Genomic DNA, 16,551 nt, shown 5'->3' on the forward strand with positions numbered 1-16,551 from the left:
GTCTTTGATGTCTAAGTATATATTTATGAAATATATCTAGAAATTAAGTTTGTTTCAACATTGGGTTACAGAGACTAGGCCCATCTTTATCAATGGCTCACTATAGCCACCTACTGGCTTTAAGTGTTATTTCATATTATATCATAATGTTTTCTTTTTTTTTTTTTTCAGATAGCAGCAAATACTCAAAAAGCCTGACACTCTCTGATATTTCCTTAATTTGTCAGATTAATAAAGTAAATGTTTTCACAGAAGTGAAATTGATATAAAAAAATATATAATTTTGTAATTTAAAAAATCTAATTAGTCTAAATATCATAAAATTCCAGATAAAATGCAAAAGTTTAATATCATGAATTATTTGAATTTAATTTCCTTTATAACAAATCAATTCAATATATGATTACAGTATCTGGGTTAAATTTGACCTGGTCCAGTAAAGGTGTTGGCCTGTAATAAACAGAAACCAAGGGCTAAGCAAAACTGGTGAAAGATCATGCATGTAAATGCACTGAATATTTTTGGCATCCCATTTGGTGACGCTAGTGGCACAAAAATTAAACTTCTAATTTTTAAAATATTTCACAGAATACTTTAGAACCCAAAAGAAATCTCATCAAGAAATAACTTTCAAAAGTTCTTTATTTCATTATGTAAGAAAATAAGACAGCAACAACATCCTCTTTTTCTCCCATGGCACACAAGGTGAAATTTATGCAAGTTTGGCAACAAAACGAGAAAGAAACTTTTAAGTCATCGACAGAAGCAGAATTTATTCTAAATGGTCTTCTTTTTTCTTTTGAAAGTTACTAATAAACTATATATCCCAGAAATACACCTCACCTTTAGTCAATAAAAGAGTAAACTAGAGCAGAAGACAAAATGCAAGTATCCTATGTGTTTGAATGAATGGTGAGAACAGGCTTGATTTGCATAGCTTTAAGGAGTAAAAACAATTTCTCTACTGTTAGCTTCTGATAAATTAATTTACTATGTGCAATGTAATGGAAGAGGGCACAACTCAATTGTAAGTCTGACACATCAGCACCCATTTATCTACTACTGTATGTGCTGGACGACATGCCTTGAGCCAATATCAAATGAGAACATCGTCATTTGACTCATGCATTCTCACTTTCATATTTTGGGTCTCTTTATAAAAATAAAAAAGGCATAGCAAACAATAAACAATAAAACAAAAACAAGGTATTTTTTTCATAAGCCAGTTGAGTCTCAACAAATATACGTAAACCATACACAATCTATGCCATAGCTGGATGTGGACGTATCCACCCTTATAGCTTTTATAGTGGTCTGCATTTGTATCAAGGCTTGGAATGGGCCTCCATGACTGTAGCACGTGGCTGCATTGGTCGATTATTTCTAAGGAAAACAGAGCAGCAGAAAACAACAAACAGGTTCACAAATAGAGTTACACTGTTTTAAAGGGCTAGATCAGCCCAAAATGAAAATTCTGAAATAATTTACTCACACTCATGTCATTCCAAACTGATGTGACTTTTTTTTTTCCTCATACAAAGCTATCATATTGCTTCAGAAGATTTTCTTGTGTTGCGCAGAAGTTGTATGGATGACATTTGTTACTTTTATGTGGCTTTTTGGAGCTCGACAGCTTCCGTCCCCATTCTCTTTATATCAACGAGAGTAGCCAAGATATGTCAAAAATTCACTTTTTGCATTCAAAAGGAATAGAGAAAGCCATACAGGTTATGCTGATGAGTAAATGATGACAGAATTCTCATTTTTAGGTGAATTGTCCCTATAACTTGACCACTTTCTGTGCAATTAGGCATTCAAGAGATGAAGTCCTCATAAACACCCGCTCTTATAACTGTAGGGTGTGACAACATCACATGCTCCCAGATTGCTTGTGACCGTGAGCAAGGCAAATATTACAACAATGCGAGTAAGTGTCATTTTCTCTCTAACTAAAGTGTCTTTTTAATATGACATAGCACAGGTGGAGTCAAAACAAGGGGACGTTTGGGAGGCCTTTACCAGAAAACACAGTTTGTATGCTTTGACTCTCCGTTTTACGTTACAAGGCAGAGCATGAGGAGATTCACTTCACGTGTGGAAGCCATATTGCTTGTTTTGGTCTAAAAATCAGATCATGCTTCACAACATCTACAGTATTTGAAATGCTTGTGTGAAGACTAAAATGTATAAGCTTGTTACATTTATTCACGCTATACGAGTCGTTTTTGGGTGAACCATTCCCAAAAATGTAGTCTAATACAGTTCTGGGGATAGATTGTTGAGGTCACTTCAGCTTTTGCACTTTGTAGGTAAATATGATTATTCTGACTCTAGATCAGCTCTACTAATGTGAGTTGTGCTCTGGCTAAAACAGATCCATTTGGATCAACAGCTCTGACTGCTGGCAGAAAGGTGCACTGACTCGAACCAGCGAGCCGCCACCTCAATGGCTTATCCTGACCCACCTTCAGTTCAGTGAACCCTTAGAAGCCCCTGAGGACATCAAAACACATGCGTACAAGCAGACATATTTATATATATATATATATATATATATATATATATATATATATATATATATATATATATATATATAACACACACACACACACACACACACACACACACACACACGCACATTTACACAATAGGTAAACATTTCCTTCACAACCCACCCCCCCCAAACAAGAGCAAAAAAGGATAAGGCAGAGTGGCAGACTCAGGCTGTTTCATCCTATAACACAAAAGTCCTGTGTCTTTCCCTTATAACAATGAAGTCTAAAAGCAGGAAGATATAGTGCTTTACTAAGAACATAGAGGAACATCACAGACCAGCCAGAAGAACATAGGACAGCTGTTCTCCTTGAATAAGTGTTAAGATTGCAAGGTATATGAAATGAAGCTGGAGCTCTTCACCGATGGTAACATTGTATTCATACAGGAATAGAAGTTGAATGAAATAGTAATGAAACAGTGATAGACCGGTAATTGGTTTGACGGTTATTTCACTGGCATTAACTAGTTTCACTACTTCTAATTCTTTATTTACTGGTTCTATAACATGGGGTCTACCCATAAATGGCATTATCTTTATTACATTAATAATAATAATTGGAATGCATATGTTTTTTATTGTTATAGTCTAGTGATTTAGTAATTATTGTGTTAAAATCAGAATTTGTATCGGTGCTGCATTTTAACACCAATAATAATTTTTTACATTGAAACTTTTCTAAGCAACTATACTTAATTTAGCGTTTCTTTAATATTCAATATTTATCTACCAATAAATACCATTACTATATTCATAATATACATGTGTTTCTGGTTGAAGTTTAGTGATTAAGTTGTGATAAGCAGAATCTGTATCGGTGCTGTAATAAAAAAAAAAAAAATTGAAATTCAGGCATTGGTACTTTTTAAACGCATTTATTTTTTTTATCGGTTCTTTAATATTGGGTCTACCGATTAATGGAATTTATTTAGTTATCATTGTGTTAAAAAGCTGAATCTAGATCGGTGCTGCAATTTAACATCAATATTATTTCAAATATTGGCATTTTTCCAATGTAATTCTATGTAATTTTTCGGTTCTTTAATATTGGCGCTACCGAAAAATACCATTACTGTATTGATAATGCATATGTTTTTAAGGTTGAAGTTTAGTGATTAAGTTGTGATAAGCAGAATCTGTATTGGTGCTGTAATTTAACAACAACAACAAAATTTCAGGCATTGTCACTTCTTAATGTATTTCTTTTTTTATTTATCAGTTCTTTAATATTGGGTCTACTGATAAATGGAATTTATTTAGTTATTGTGTTAAAAATCTGCATCTTGATCTGTACTGCATTTTAACACAAATTTGTCTTGGAAATTGGCACTTTTCTATGTAATTTATTGGTTCTTTAATATAGGCGCTACCGATAAATACCATTACTGTATTGATAATGCATATGTTTTTATTGTTGTAGTTTAGTGATTTAGTTGTTATAAGCAGACTCTACACCGATATTCTTTTTGGACATTGACATGTCTATGTAATTCTACTTAATTTATTGGTTCTTTAATATTGGGTCTACCTATAAATACTATTGAATTAAGTTATTTTTATGTTAAAAAGCAGAATCTGTATCGGTGCTGCATTTTAACACAGATATTTTTTTCAGACAATGGCACTTTTTAACAATTCTTAATTTATCCGTTTTTTAATATCGTGTCTATGATAAATACACTTGACACTTTTTCTTATTACAGCAACAGATTAGAAGAACTCAGAAGGCCAGACGATGCTACTTATTTTCCTTCTGCATTCAAGCATGCAAGAACTGGAGCACATTTGAAGCGAACGACCACAATGACTGCTCAGCTGTTTCAGGCCAAAGAGCCAAAGAGTAACTAATGCAAATACAGTTCTTTTTTTTAAACAAAAGAGCTTGAAATACTGATGCAGCATGCCCAGAACTTATAATCAAACTGGAATGGTTGGGGTCCTGAAAGAGTCAAAGGAAAAAGCTATGGAATATAAAGGAACTATTTTCAAGGATGGACTCAAAAACCTTATAACACCTCTACTGAAAATAAACACACAAACAGACAACCAACTTCTTTTTTCAGTGTGGACCTCCTTTACCCAACAAGTCTGCCAGGCCGGGGTTGTGTACTGAGTGAGAGTTTATGGGTGAATGTAGTGGTGATGGAGATGGACAGTGGTGGGGACGTTGGTGCTAATCCCTCTTGTCGGCTGCTTTGGACTGTTCCCTCTGTATCATGCAGCGGCGGACGATACTGTCAAAGCTGCCCAGGTAGAAGAGTGCAATAGTGCGGAACAGCCCCATGGTCACAATCTGAACAGGGTGAGATTAAACTACTCTTTAGCATATCACAGAAAATAAATAAATGTTCCTGTAGTATCATGTACTGTAACTTGGCAAGCTACTTTACATTTTAACTTCCAAAACTATGATATATATATATATATATATATAAAATAAAAAAAGCTACAACCTTTACAAAAAGTCATAGTGTCAGTATCAGATGGTAATACAATGGTTACCATACTAAAGTTTCATGCCATTTACAAGGCAGTTCAAAGAATACCATGGTACTACCTTGCTTCTTGTCTAGAAACCCTTTTTTGTTAGTGAAGTTTATATTTTAGCAAAAGCAATCTGGTTGAATCTCACGGGTTCATTCCTCAAATTCTACCAGTTTTAAGTAAAGAGAGCTGGGCAAAAAGTCAAGAGGCTCATTAAAATCTTCAAAGGAAAGATCTAAGACCATGAATGACTTACATAGCCCTATTAATGCTGAATGCATATGGAATTTGATGTTGCTGAGATATGAAGGTCAAGCAGGATGATGAAAGGGATGTGATGTAAAACTAATGAATCGCTTGGCGCTATATAAATGTAATGTTCATTCATTCATTCATTCATTCAAAAGGGGGGGGAAATCTCATTTCTATCTCCGAGGTACACCATTTGGCCAAAAGTCTATGGAAAAGCCTTTCTAATTAACGAGTTTGGCTATTCCAGTAATTCCTGTAAGGACAAGTTTTAATACTCTGGCATACAATGACATTCTAGAGAATGGTGTGCATTCAACTTTTTTCTATTCAAGCATGACTATGCTGGACAAACAGGTTTCCCCACACCTATTGACCAATGAATTTATGTGACTTTCCCAGTCGTTCAGATTACTGGATAAGCATTTAAAATTTTATTTGATAGAGATTTCACTCACGCAAAGCAAATACCAGGCAATTAAATATTTTAGAGCCTTGTATAACTACATAAACATATATTCACTATAGTAATTTGCATGAGTTTGTAAAATTCCCTTATAATTCCTAGTTTTCCATTACCGTGGGAACCCTGTGCAATATGGTGGCACTGCAACACTGCTGCACAAGTATGTGGTAACAGTGAAGTGGAGCTTTGTGTTTTGTGATAGTGGGCCTTACCTGCTGAAGCCCTTCGGTGATGGAGGTGACTGGTGACATCCCACAGGTGAGCGCTGACAGCATGTATCCATCAGGACCAAATGAGCTGGTGAAATTTCCTTGCTGTGAACAGACAGGAACAAGAGAAGGTACACGTTTCTTCCTCTCATACATAAACACACTTTGAAATTACATATTTGAAATAGAGACAGCGTTTTTTTGTGTATAAATGTCGAAGATTAATGTCCAGCAGACACCAATCAGATGCATTTCTTGAGGGGCGTTCAAATAGGAAGCAAATGTGTGTTCAAAAACAGCTGGATGGAGTGCAATAGAGTGGAACTGAACGCAGGTCTCGAGAAGCATTTTTCTTTTGTAATGCGGCTACATATGACGCAGTGGCTAAAGAAAGACAACAATCTAAATTTGTACATAGTCCAACAATAATTGCCATGAAATGTATTTATTGTTAAAGGATGTTTGTTATAAATACTGTTCTTTGATGGCTGTAGTGGTGGTGCTTTAACCTCGTGCGACCCATGTCCACATGTGTGGATGTTGTATTTTGGCTTCTCTATACACAATGTATAATTTAAATGAATTTAAACCAAATGAATACTGTTCACAACACTCTAGATTGTCACTTAAGGGATAAATTATCATTAACTATTCATTCGATATGCTGCTTTAAAAAATACATTCATTTTTCGCGCATCAGCACACTGATAAACATGATGTCCACATATGTGGATTTTGGGACATTATTCCCTAAAATTTTTAATAAATATGTTTAGTTATTTTTAATAACATTAACACATCTGTGGGTCATTTAACTTCATTTTAATTCAATTTTGTTATATTTCATTTTGTTATCACTGTAGAATATGGTTCTATTCATTAACATTAGTAAATGCATTCCTATATTTACTGTGCATATCACATTGAGAATAAATGGGTTCATCCAAAAGCTGAACATTTTTATATGGCATTAGGATGAAAATAAGGTGCATTTCGAACTGTTCTGAGACCAGTGCAGACAGACAGCACACTGCAGGTTAAGTAATTTACTAAACAGGGAGCAAGGTTGTTCACGGTCAATGCCAGCGCATGCGCAGACGACGTGCACAGCATGTGTGAGTCAAGAAAATCTAGAAGCGCACGGTCAAGCTGCACGGCTGTGCTTATGATGCAATCTGCATCACACATACCCTGCGCGGAGCACAGTAAATGCATTCACTCCTAAAATACGACCAAATGTTCAGTTTCAGGCTGCAGATGATGTTTGGCAGACATGGGACAATGTTAATCAGTACATAGATTCAGAATTTATAATGTATAATTTTATTTTAACATAGTTGGCAGTGATTGGATGATGCTGGCCATTACTTTGAATCATGTAATGTCTGTAACATCTCAAAAACAAGAATAACCAACACTCCTGGAAACACAATAAATGATTTGATGAAAAAAAAAAATATGACTTTCTATAGCTTGATATAAAAATTTCTAGGTTCAAAAATGACACACACAAAAGTCTTTTAAAGCAATACAATCACTTTTAACAATGACATGCATCCACAGCACCAACCAATGCATTGAGTTGTAAGATTAAGTTGAGAGAAGCGGTTTCATTGCTGCCCACAGCAGGTAAAGGCACATAAAAAGAAAATATCTAATTGCAATTTTTGAGTAGTGTTTTTACTAGTTGAATATTTAAAAGTGATGAGTACACATCCCCAGTTTTAACATGCTTGCAGTGCAACAGTTACTGCTAGCATGTTAAAGCATAGCATGCCAAAACACCATATGAGAAGTTGTATCTTTAATTTCATCCCACGGTCACTATAAATATGAAAGAAAATATTTTAAAAAAAACACAAACTCTCACTCAAATATAAAAAAAATATAGATAAAATCACTAGTTGACCTGAGCAACTGACTAGTCGGTTGTTGGTCAACTAGACCATCCTGACCCATACCTACTTACCACAGCATCTTTAACCACAATTTTTGCCACTTGCTCAGGCTGACAGACTCCAGACGTCTCTGAAATTAACCTGGTCTCCAGAGGCTGCCCATCACAGAGATAAACCAACAAGAAAAGAAAATTCAGTAAATGCACGCAACAACATCAATGTTTTACCCAGCATTTCTTAGTGCTGGGACCAAAAGTCCATAGTATTTGAAGGAAAAAAGGAATCCAACTAGGGAATAGAGCAAAGATCAGCACTTTTTAATATTCTATTACCATATTCCAGCTATTTAAAATTCAGAGATTCATTCTACACAGGAGAAACATCAATTATCTCACCTTAGTCTTATTCTCCTCTGCAAAACCTGGTGTGTCTGTGTCTGGAGGATACGCCACAGTCACATAGATATTATACGGCTTCATCTGGGAAAGAATTAGACCAGAGTCTTCAGCTAGATCAGCCAAGTCACGCTTTCTCAATAGTTCGCCAAAAAAATTCAATTCTGCTTTTTTATCGTGCATTATTTTGGAGCTTCAAGATCAAGAGCCAAGAAAACTCTTCAAAAATGATATTAACTACAGAGCATCCCCTATACGCACACACCTCCATCTGCAAGGCCTCAGCCAGACCACGCAGGGCGAATTTGGACGGCGAGTAGGCCGTGTAGCCGAAGAGGCCAATCTGCCCCGCCTGTGATGACACAAACATGATGCGGCCCATCCGTCTCTCTTTCATAGTGGTGATGACAGCCCGTGTGGGGTAAACGCTGCCCAGATAGTTCACCTCCATCAGTCTCTGTTAAAGAAAAAGACACACTTTACATAAGGAATAGATTTGTCACCACTATGTAAGAGATTATCTCAGAGCAGGAAGCTTCTTTTCTTAATGAACAATCTCAAGTCTTTGAGCCAATAACAGAATATCATCTTAAAAACTAGTTTCAATCTTTGGGTCAGGCTTATAACCCAAATTATAAGTTATAAAAATTATGTTTGGTGTATGAGTGGTGCTTGCCAGTGCAAAACTCGCCATCATAATTATAGTGTGTTGCTGATGTGTTCCGGGACATTAATATTTGGTTGCTAAGGTGTTCTGGGTGGTTGCTAGGGTGTTGCTTACTGGCCAAAGTTAAGAGGCCATCCCAAGGTCAGTGTGATATTCTGGTATTTAGATATAGCTCGGGTCCCTCCTGCAAAGTAAGTGCATAGGACGCTTTTTTGCCCATTTTATCATCCGCAAAGTGCAAATCATAAAGGGGATTTGTTCAAATCACTAAACAGAAGTATGTGATATTTACCATACCTTAAAACTCTCTTAGTAAGCACCACTAATTATAAAATATAATAATATTTAGAACACGTAATAATATGTTCTTTAAAGTCTTCATTGTTTCCCTTTTATGCAATATCAAATGGTTCATTAATGTTCTTGCTGCAACGTAATGCTTGCTAGGTTTGTTCAGGTAGAGACAGCAGGGAAAAAAACAATGCTATGGTTCCCCATATTTTGAAAAATGTTCAGCGGCAACCCATGCGCAATTTCGGGCCACCGAGGCTTATCTAATCTTGAGTTCAGTGCTTTATATGTGTTAAATATGCTTCTCATTTGCAACACGATATTTTTGCGGTGAGACTGTAGCCTGGTTTTCTTGCGAGTTTGGTGCAAACCATCACGGAACCACTCGTGCCAATAATCGGCTTTGCTTTGTATCTCTGGAGCGCACACATCTGGCGTGTGGGCTTCCCTTGATATCGCGCAGCAGACCACAAAACTGGTGCAACCTATTTTAATTTTCTAGTTTAAAGCGCTATGGAGGAAGTCAAACCTCTCAAGTAGACAGCCCCGACATGCTCAACGGCACTCATCAACAACTAAAATAATGGCACTTGATACATGCCTTTATACTTGAAAATCATGGCCAAAACTATGCAAGACAAAAGAAATGCCACCAAGGCTAAATTAATTACAGGTTACGTTTTTTACTATGTTGTGTCCCGAATGTAAAATCTGGGCCCCGAAACAAAACCAGATAATGTAGTAATTCAGTAGTTTTGATAGTCATGTGTGTAAAAGCTCCCAGTAAATAAACATACGACAAGGCGAGGATGACCGACCCATGAATATGGGTCCGACGTTGCAGGCTCATGGAAGCACGCACAACAACACCGCTGCTAAAAAAAATCCTAGAGGAAACACTAGTCTTATTAACTTTAAGTCTGTATGTTGTACTTTCTTTTGGATCAGAAGAACTGGCTTGGATATGATAAAGAGATATGCATTCAAATATGGAAGGTACAAACATCAATGAAGTGCCATGCAAATGATTACAATTTTAGGCTAAAGAAAGAATAGACCCTCTTCAGTAGTATAGTTTGGTCTGCAGTTCTTACCTTGAAGCGATCCACTTCCACCTCCTCAAACCTCCCAGATATAGACATCCCGGCACAGTTCACCAGCATGTCCACTGGACCCAACTTCTCCTGAGCCTGAACAACAAAAACAAACACACAACAGCAGCTTACATTACCAACAATTGGAGGAAAACATAATGGGGCTTCAAAATGACTTGCGTCAATACACCGCACAACACGAGTGCCAGGTACCACTTTGATCTCCACATGAAAAGTGCTACAGAGACTGTCCCGTTTTGACATTGCCCACTTAATGATGCATTATTGGAATTGTCTGGTAATCATAGGCTGCCTATGTGGAAGCCCCTTAAAAGGAATATTCTGGGTTCAATAGTAGTTCATCTCAGTTGACAGCATTTGTGGCATAATGTTGATCACCAGAAAAAATAATTTTCTTAATAAATAATGATAACTCACAGTAATTGTTAAATGGATTTTTTTTAATGGTAAACAGATTAAACTTACTTGTTTTATGACACTCGCCACTTGGCTGTAGTCTTTCGACACATCAACTGAAATGCAAAGCACCACCTAGAGGTGACAATACCAAAAATCAGAAATGTCAGTTTGAGTGGACACATTTCTCTTCAGATTTTCACTGCAACCTCCAAAAAATAAAATAATTTGTATCTAAATTACATTGATAGTTAATTTTTTTAGATGAAACGTGTTGGTTTGAAATGCTGTAAGCAGAAATTACCCATTCACAAAACTTTGGTCATTCCAATCGAGTGACACCTTCCACAGAACATTTGCTTTAAACTGATAGTTCACCCTATCGTCATTCAGCCACTCTCATGTCATGTCACTCTAAACTAACTTTTTATGGCAGCACAAAAGGAGATATGGTGCAATATGTCCTTTAATTCCCATACAAGAAAAGTGCATTGTGAACACTGGCTGTTGCAATTTTGCTTGCTTTATTAAAATTGTATTTTCACTTTTGGTAACTTTTCATGCTAAGTGAAAATATGGAAACATTAATACTAGACAAACAATTAATTGAATTAAAAGGTTTTTTCCAGCATAGGTAGTTGATGCATGAGGCCCCCACCAATAATACCATAAATAATGGTCATGAATTTGCTGATCTTTTAATCTGTAGGTGTGTCAAAGGTTTGTATACTAGAGCTCAACGGCTACAATCTGGTCTTAATCTCATCATTTACTCACCCTCACAACATTCCAGATGTGTATGACTTTCTTCTGCAGAACACAAAGATTTTTAGAAGAATATTTCAGCTCTGTAGGTCCACACAATGCAAGTGAATGGTGAAAAAACCTTTGAAACTCCAATAAACCTATAAAGGCAGCATAAAAGTAATCCATCAGACTCCAGTGATTTAATCAATGTCTTCTGTAGCGATTCAATCGGTTTTGGGAAAAAACAGACCAAAGTGTAACTCCTTTTTCTCTATACATTTTGAAATCAGGAGTCTCCTTGGCGATCAAGATTTCAAGCTTCATTCCACTTTCTATTGCGCCATCTAGAACTCTGCACATGCGTCAAGCACTAGGAAGTGCAATTAAGCTTGAAATCATGATCGTGCCTAAAGACTGCAATGTCAAGATGTACAGTGTAAAGTGAATTACATTTTTGTCTGTTCTTACCCAAAATCGATTGGATCGCTTCAGAAGACACGGATTAAACCACTGGAGTCATATGGATTACTTTTATCCTGCCTTTATTTCCTTTTTTGGATCTTCAAAGTTCTGGTCACCATTCACTTGCATTGTATGGACCTACAGAGCTGAAATATTCTTTAAAAAATCTTTGTGTTCTGCAGAAGAAAGAAAGTCATGCACATCTGGGATGGCATGAGGGTGAGTAAATGATGAGAGAATTTCATTTTTTCACTTTAATACTATCACTTTAAATTATTGGTTGATAAATTGGTAATCCTTTTACCTGCCATAAGACCAAAAAAATGCATATTTTTCTGTTCTATAATCGACCTGATAGGAATCCGACCAAACATCACCTATTCTTAGATTATTTACTGTATGTAAAAAAACTCTGGAAACCAACTGTACAAATCAAGGGTCTTCAACAGATCAGGTTCAGCAGCACTGTAGTGGAGGGTCGCGTGAGTTAACGCGTCTGCTTTGCGCTGGTCACGCTGTGCGGTTGAGTATATGACAGCCTACAGTTTTTTTTATTATTAGTTGCTTTTTGGTTTCAGACCAATAACTTACTTGCCTGGTGTAAATAAACAGTTACCACTGAGATTATCAAGCTGGCATACACGGTCCTTAATGTTAGACACACACACACACACAAAAGATGGTGACTCTAAAATCTACATAATTTAAGTCATACATGAAGTTATTGTTTTCCTCATTACAAATTTTTCCTCAATGAAATGAACAGTACTTTTGAAATATATGTATAAAATCGATCACTCAAATAAGATGAAGACTCAGTTAAAAGTTGTTTTATTCTGCATAGACAGGGTCTGTCTGTTTGTCTGTCTGTCTGTCTATCTGTCTGTCTGTCTTATTCTTTCTTTTTGGAGGAGGTTTGGCACAGGGATTAACAAGGAAAATTTAAAATATCAAAAATGTCAAAAAGGTTGCAGACCCCTGCTGTCCCTGCTGAAAAGACACGCTAAAACCAGCCTAAGCTTGTTGGCTGGTTTTAGCTGGTCACCCAGCCTAGCCAGGCTGGTCAGTTAGATGGTTAGGCTGGGAAACCAGCTAGCCTCCCAGCTTAAACCAGCTTGGCCAGGCTGACCAGCCAAGACCACCTAAGAGCACACTGACCAGCTAAGACCAGCCTGTCCAACTAAGATCAGCATGGCAAGCCTGATGAGCCAAGACCAGCCAAAAAAAGTGTTCAAAACCTCTTTAAAACCAGCCTAACCAGCTACTGTATGACCAGGCTGGGCGACTAGCTAAAACCAGCCAACAGTCTTATGCTGGTTATAGCTTGTCTTTTCTGCAGGGCAGCATTTAATTATTATTTCAATGGCTTTGCAATGCAAACATCATGAAGTATGTACATACAATAATATGGTAACATAGCATCATACACATAAAACGCAACACTCAATTTTATACAATATGTACCGAGGGTCCCGGCTCCGTCTCTTACCCACAAAGGGGTCCTTGGCCTGAAAATGGTTGAAGACACCTGGTACAAATTACATGATTACACTAAGGTGTTTGTACAGACACACACACAAAAAAAGGGTGAAATTCTGAATGTGTTTTTTTTTAATTTTTTTTTATATACTTTAAATGCATACCTGCTTATCGTTTATGGCACATTTCTCCACTTCTTTCTTTGCTTGAACCAGTTTGTGCTGTAGAAGAATATGGATATGCATGTTAAATATACATATAGGCTAAATCTTTTCAGAAACAATACACATACACAACAAATATGTAAAAGCATCCTACGGCAGGAACTGTAATTATTAGATATAGAGCTCTAATAAACAATGTCATCAATGTGACAGACCTCATCTCGTGCCACCAGAGTGATGAAGGCACCGTGTTTGTAGCATTCCATGGCAATAAACTTCCCAATCCCACTGCTGCCTCCAGTCACCTGATGATGGACATATTAAAAACAAATCACAGCTCATATCAATACAAATTAAGTGCTGAAACACTGTTCTATGCCGTTCAAGAGATCAGTTTAGTATTTGTGAAATAAGACAGACAGTATAAAGAAATTTAGGATGAAGGCACCAGACAGGCCAAAATACAAATATAAGCATTTCAAATATTTACACTGCAAGGTGCCATTGAACTTCTATAGGTGCACTGATTCTCCTACAGTGGGATATGCATTTCTCGTACTATCTCAAGGTATCAGATCAACTATTTTCAGGAATAAGGTCACCGTTTTGGGCTGTTTGTTTGTTTTGTTTTGTTTTTTCATAATGTATGAAAATATGTTATATAAACAAAGAATTGCAAAATATCTCATAAAATAGTAAAACAGGTAAACAGTAAAATAAAAGTGTTTGTACTGTATTTGTAGACAGATCACTTCTAGATTACTTTGAGTTGCTGACAAAATACTAACTTTTTGAAATACACAATTTGTAATTTTTTTTAAATTTTTTAATGTTTTTTTTATTTTAAAAAAAGAAAACATTTAGTCTGTACATTCAGTGTCCGCAGCTTGAAAAGTCCATTGCCCTGGAACAGATGTTGCATAACTTATTTGGAAACCAGCGTAAAGTGGAATGACAGTGACATGATGAATAACTTTTAATAATCACATTATAAATAAACAGCAATAATGACAGTTTTAGGCAATACAAATGTAGTGCTGTTGCAATATATGGAAAATACATTGACAACCGTCTTGTGATTTATACATTATATGAATCACTACTGCAAATGCGATATAGCTGCCTCTGATCCTATCAGAGCAGAGTGTTGTTACATATAATATATTTTCAGGCAGAGTTGTGTAAACTTACCACCACATGGGCCCCGTTGAGTTTGAGGGGTTTGGGGCTTATTAACGGCGATATCATGTACAGCAGCAGCACGAAGGCCACGATGAAAGCAGCCACCACCAGGAGCATGATGAAGGGCAGGAGCAGCAACCAGGAGTTAAAGGAGATCCAGTGTGAGAGTGTGGAGCTGAGAGCCTCCTCAGAGGACATGGGTCAACCTGATGCTGCTGACGTTAGCTCACAAGCTAAATGTGCAAATCCAGGCACTCCCCCTTCCCCATCACAGCAGATAACAGGCCTTTTGATGAGCTGTTTGGGCTTTTATTATGTCCGGCGGTGTGTCAGAGACTTGTGCGGGGAGGATAAAAAATAATACCAAGTCATACGACTGTCAAAGCTAACTCTCTCCGTTCACTGCAAGAATCAAAACAGAATCTGTACACCTTGAAAGAGATGCTGCGCTCAGGCGGTGGAACTATAGGAGTTGTAGTTTTTTAAACGTCCCTTTGCATTTTAGAACGCGGCTCGAGCGGAAAAATGGACTACAAGTTCCAAAACTCAACACCGTTTGCGGAACAGACTGTCACGTTAAATTCCTCCGTGAGCATAACCATATTATTTAAGTAAATGCAAAATCATGTTATACTTCAGTTGAAGGTATGTAACAGCTAAATTCGATATGACAGCAAAATTATATATAATATACATTTAGAAGTACCGGTATATGATATCTTGTTGTATTTTAAAGTCGATACACACTAGAAAAAGAAAATTATATTATAAATCAGTCGATTCCTTTAGCCAAGTTTTACATCCATAAAACGAGAAAATACTCACCTCAAGAAAAAACAAACTGAACCCTAAACTTACAACTTTTAAAGCTTTCCAAACGTCCATGTATTTTTTTTCTCCAGGAATCACACTTTTAGACCAATTAATTTCCATGATATTTCCATAATTTTCCAAGTCGTTAGTCATTAGTATTTTATAAAAATTGAACTTATGAAGAGCAATTTCATTGGCTGAGAATAACTAGAAAAATATATATTCGCTGTAGAAATTTCCAAGGTATTTCCATGCCTTAAGATTTAGCTAACTACCATGACTTTTCAAGGTTTGGAAATCCCTATTTTAAAATTACCTGAATATTTTATCAGTCCATCTCTCTATAGATTACATTTGCTCAATTGCAAATTAAGTGTGATATTGAGAAAAAAATAACAGTCCCGTTCTTAAAGGGATAGTTCACCCCAAAATTTAAATTCTCTCATCATTTCCTCACCCTCATGCCATCCCAGATGTGTGTGAATTTCTTTCTGCTGCAGAACACGTATGAAGATTTTTAGAAGAATATTTCAGCTCTGTAGGTCCATACAATGCAAGTGAATGGTGACCAGAACTTTGAAGCTCCAAAAGCACAGACAGTCGTAGTAAAAGTAATCCATTTGACTCCAGTGGTTAAATTAATGTCTTCTAAAGTGATATGATAGATGTGGGTGAAAAACAGATAAATTTTTAGGTCCTTTTTTTTACTATAAATTCTCCTCCCTTCACAGTAGGTAGCAATATGCACAAAGAATGTGATTCACCAAAAACAACAAAAAGAAAGTGAAAATGGAGATTTGTAGTAAAAAAAATAAAAAAAAATAAAATAAAATAAAATAAAAAGGACTTAAATATAAATCTGTTTCTCACACACACCTATCATACAGTTTCTGAAGACATTGATTTAACCACTGGAGATTTATGGATTACTTCTATGCTGCTTTTATGTGCTTTTGGACCGTCAAATTTCTGGCCACCAT

The 16,551-nt window shown here is 36.4% G+C and overlaps 1 protein-coding gene across 2 annotated transcripts; it reads right to left on the reverse strand.

Annotated features, from left to right (window-relative positions):
- Positions 1 to 635: 635 nt before the first annotated feature.
- On the reverse strand, positions 636 to 16,377 carry LOC127442547 (3-ketodihydrosphingosine reductase-like). Of its 2 annotated transcripts, XM_051700658.1 has the most exons (11): positions 14,768 to 16,377; positions 13,792 to 13,881; positions 13,577 to 13,633; positions 13,423 to 13,461; positions 10,794 to 10,859; positions 10,308 to 10,403; positions 8,521 to 8,712; positions 8,256 to 8,339; positions 7,932 to 8,015; positions 5,966 to 6,067; positions 636 to 4,847 (listed from the first exon to the last, which is right to left on the reverse strand). In XM_051700658.1, the coding sequence occupies exons 1-11, from the start codon at positions 14,954 to 14,956 to the stop codon at positions 4,728 to 4,730; spliced, it is 1,119 nt and encodes a 372-aa protein (XP_051556618.1). In that variant the 5' UTR covers positions 14,957 to 16,377; the 3' UTR covers positions 636 to 4,727. The 2 variants fall into 2 exon arrangements, with proteins under 2 accessions (XP_051556618.1, XP_051556619.1); XM_051700659.1 differs by lacking the exon at positions 13,423 to 13,461 and having other exon boundaries at positions 14,768 to 16,372.
- Between the last annotated feature and the right edge of the window lie 174 nt (positions 16,378 to 16,551).

Source organism: Myxocyprinus asiaticus, chromosome 6 (assembly GCF_019703515.2).
Source record: "Myxocyprinus asiaticus isolate MX2 ecotype Aquarium Trade chromosome 6, UBuf_Myxa_2, whole genome shotgun sequence".
NCBI classification, from domain to species: Eukaryota; Metazoa; Chordata; class Actinopteri; order Cypriniformes; family Catostomidae; genus Myxocyprinus; species Myxocyprinus asiaticus.

Coding starts and splice junctions, on each gene's coding strand:
- LOC127442547 (XM_051700658.1), bottom strand. CDS start 14,956: ATGTCCTCTGAGGAGGCTCTCAGCTCCACACTCTCACACTGGATCTCC. Junction 8,340..8,520: donor CTGAGGCCTTGCAGATGGAG/GTGTGTGCGTAT, acceptor ATTCTTTCCCAG/ATGAAGCCGTATAATATCTA. Junction 4,848..5,965: donor TCACCGAAGGGCTTCAGCAG/GTAAGGCCCACT, acceptor CACCCTGTTCAG/ATTGTGACCATGGGGCTGTT.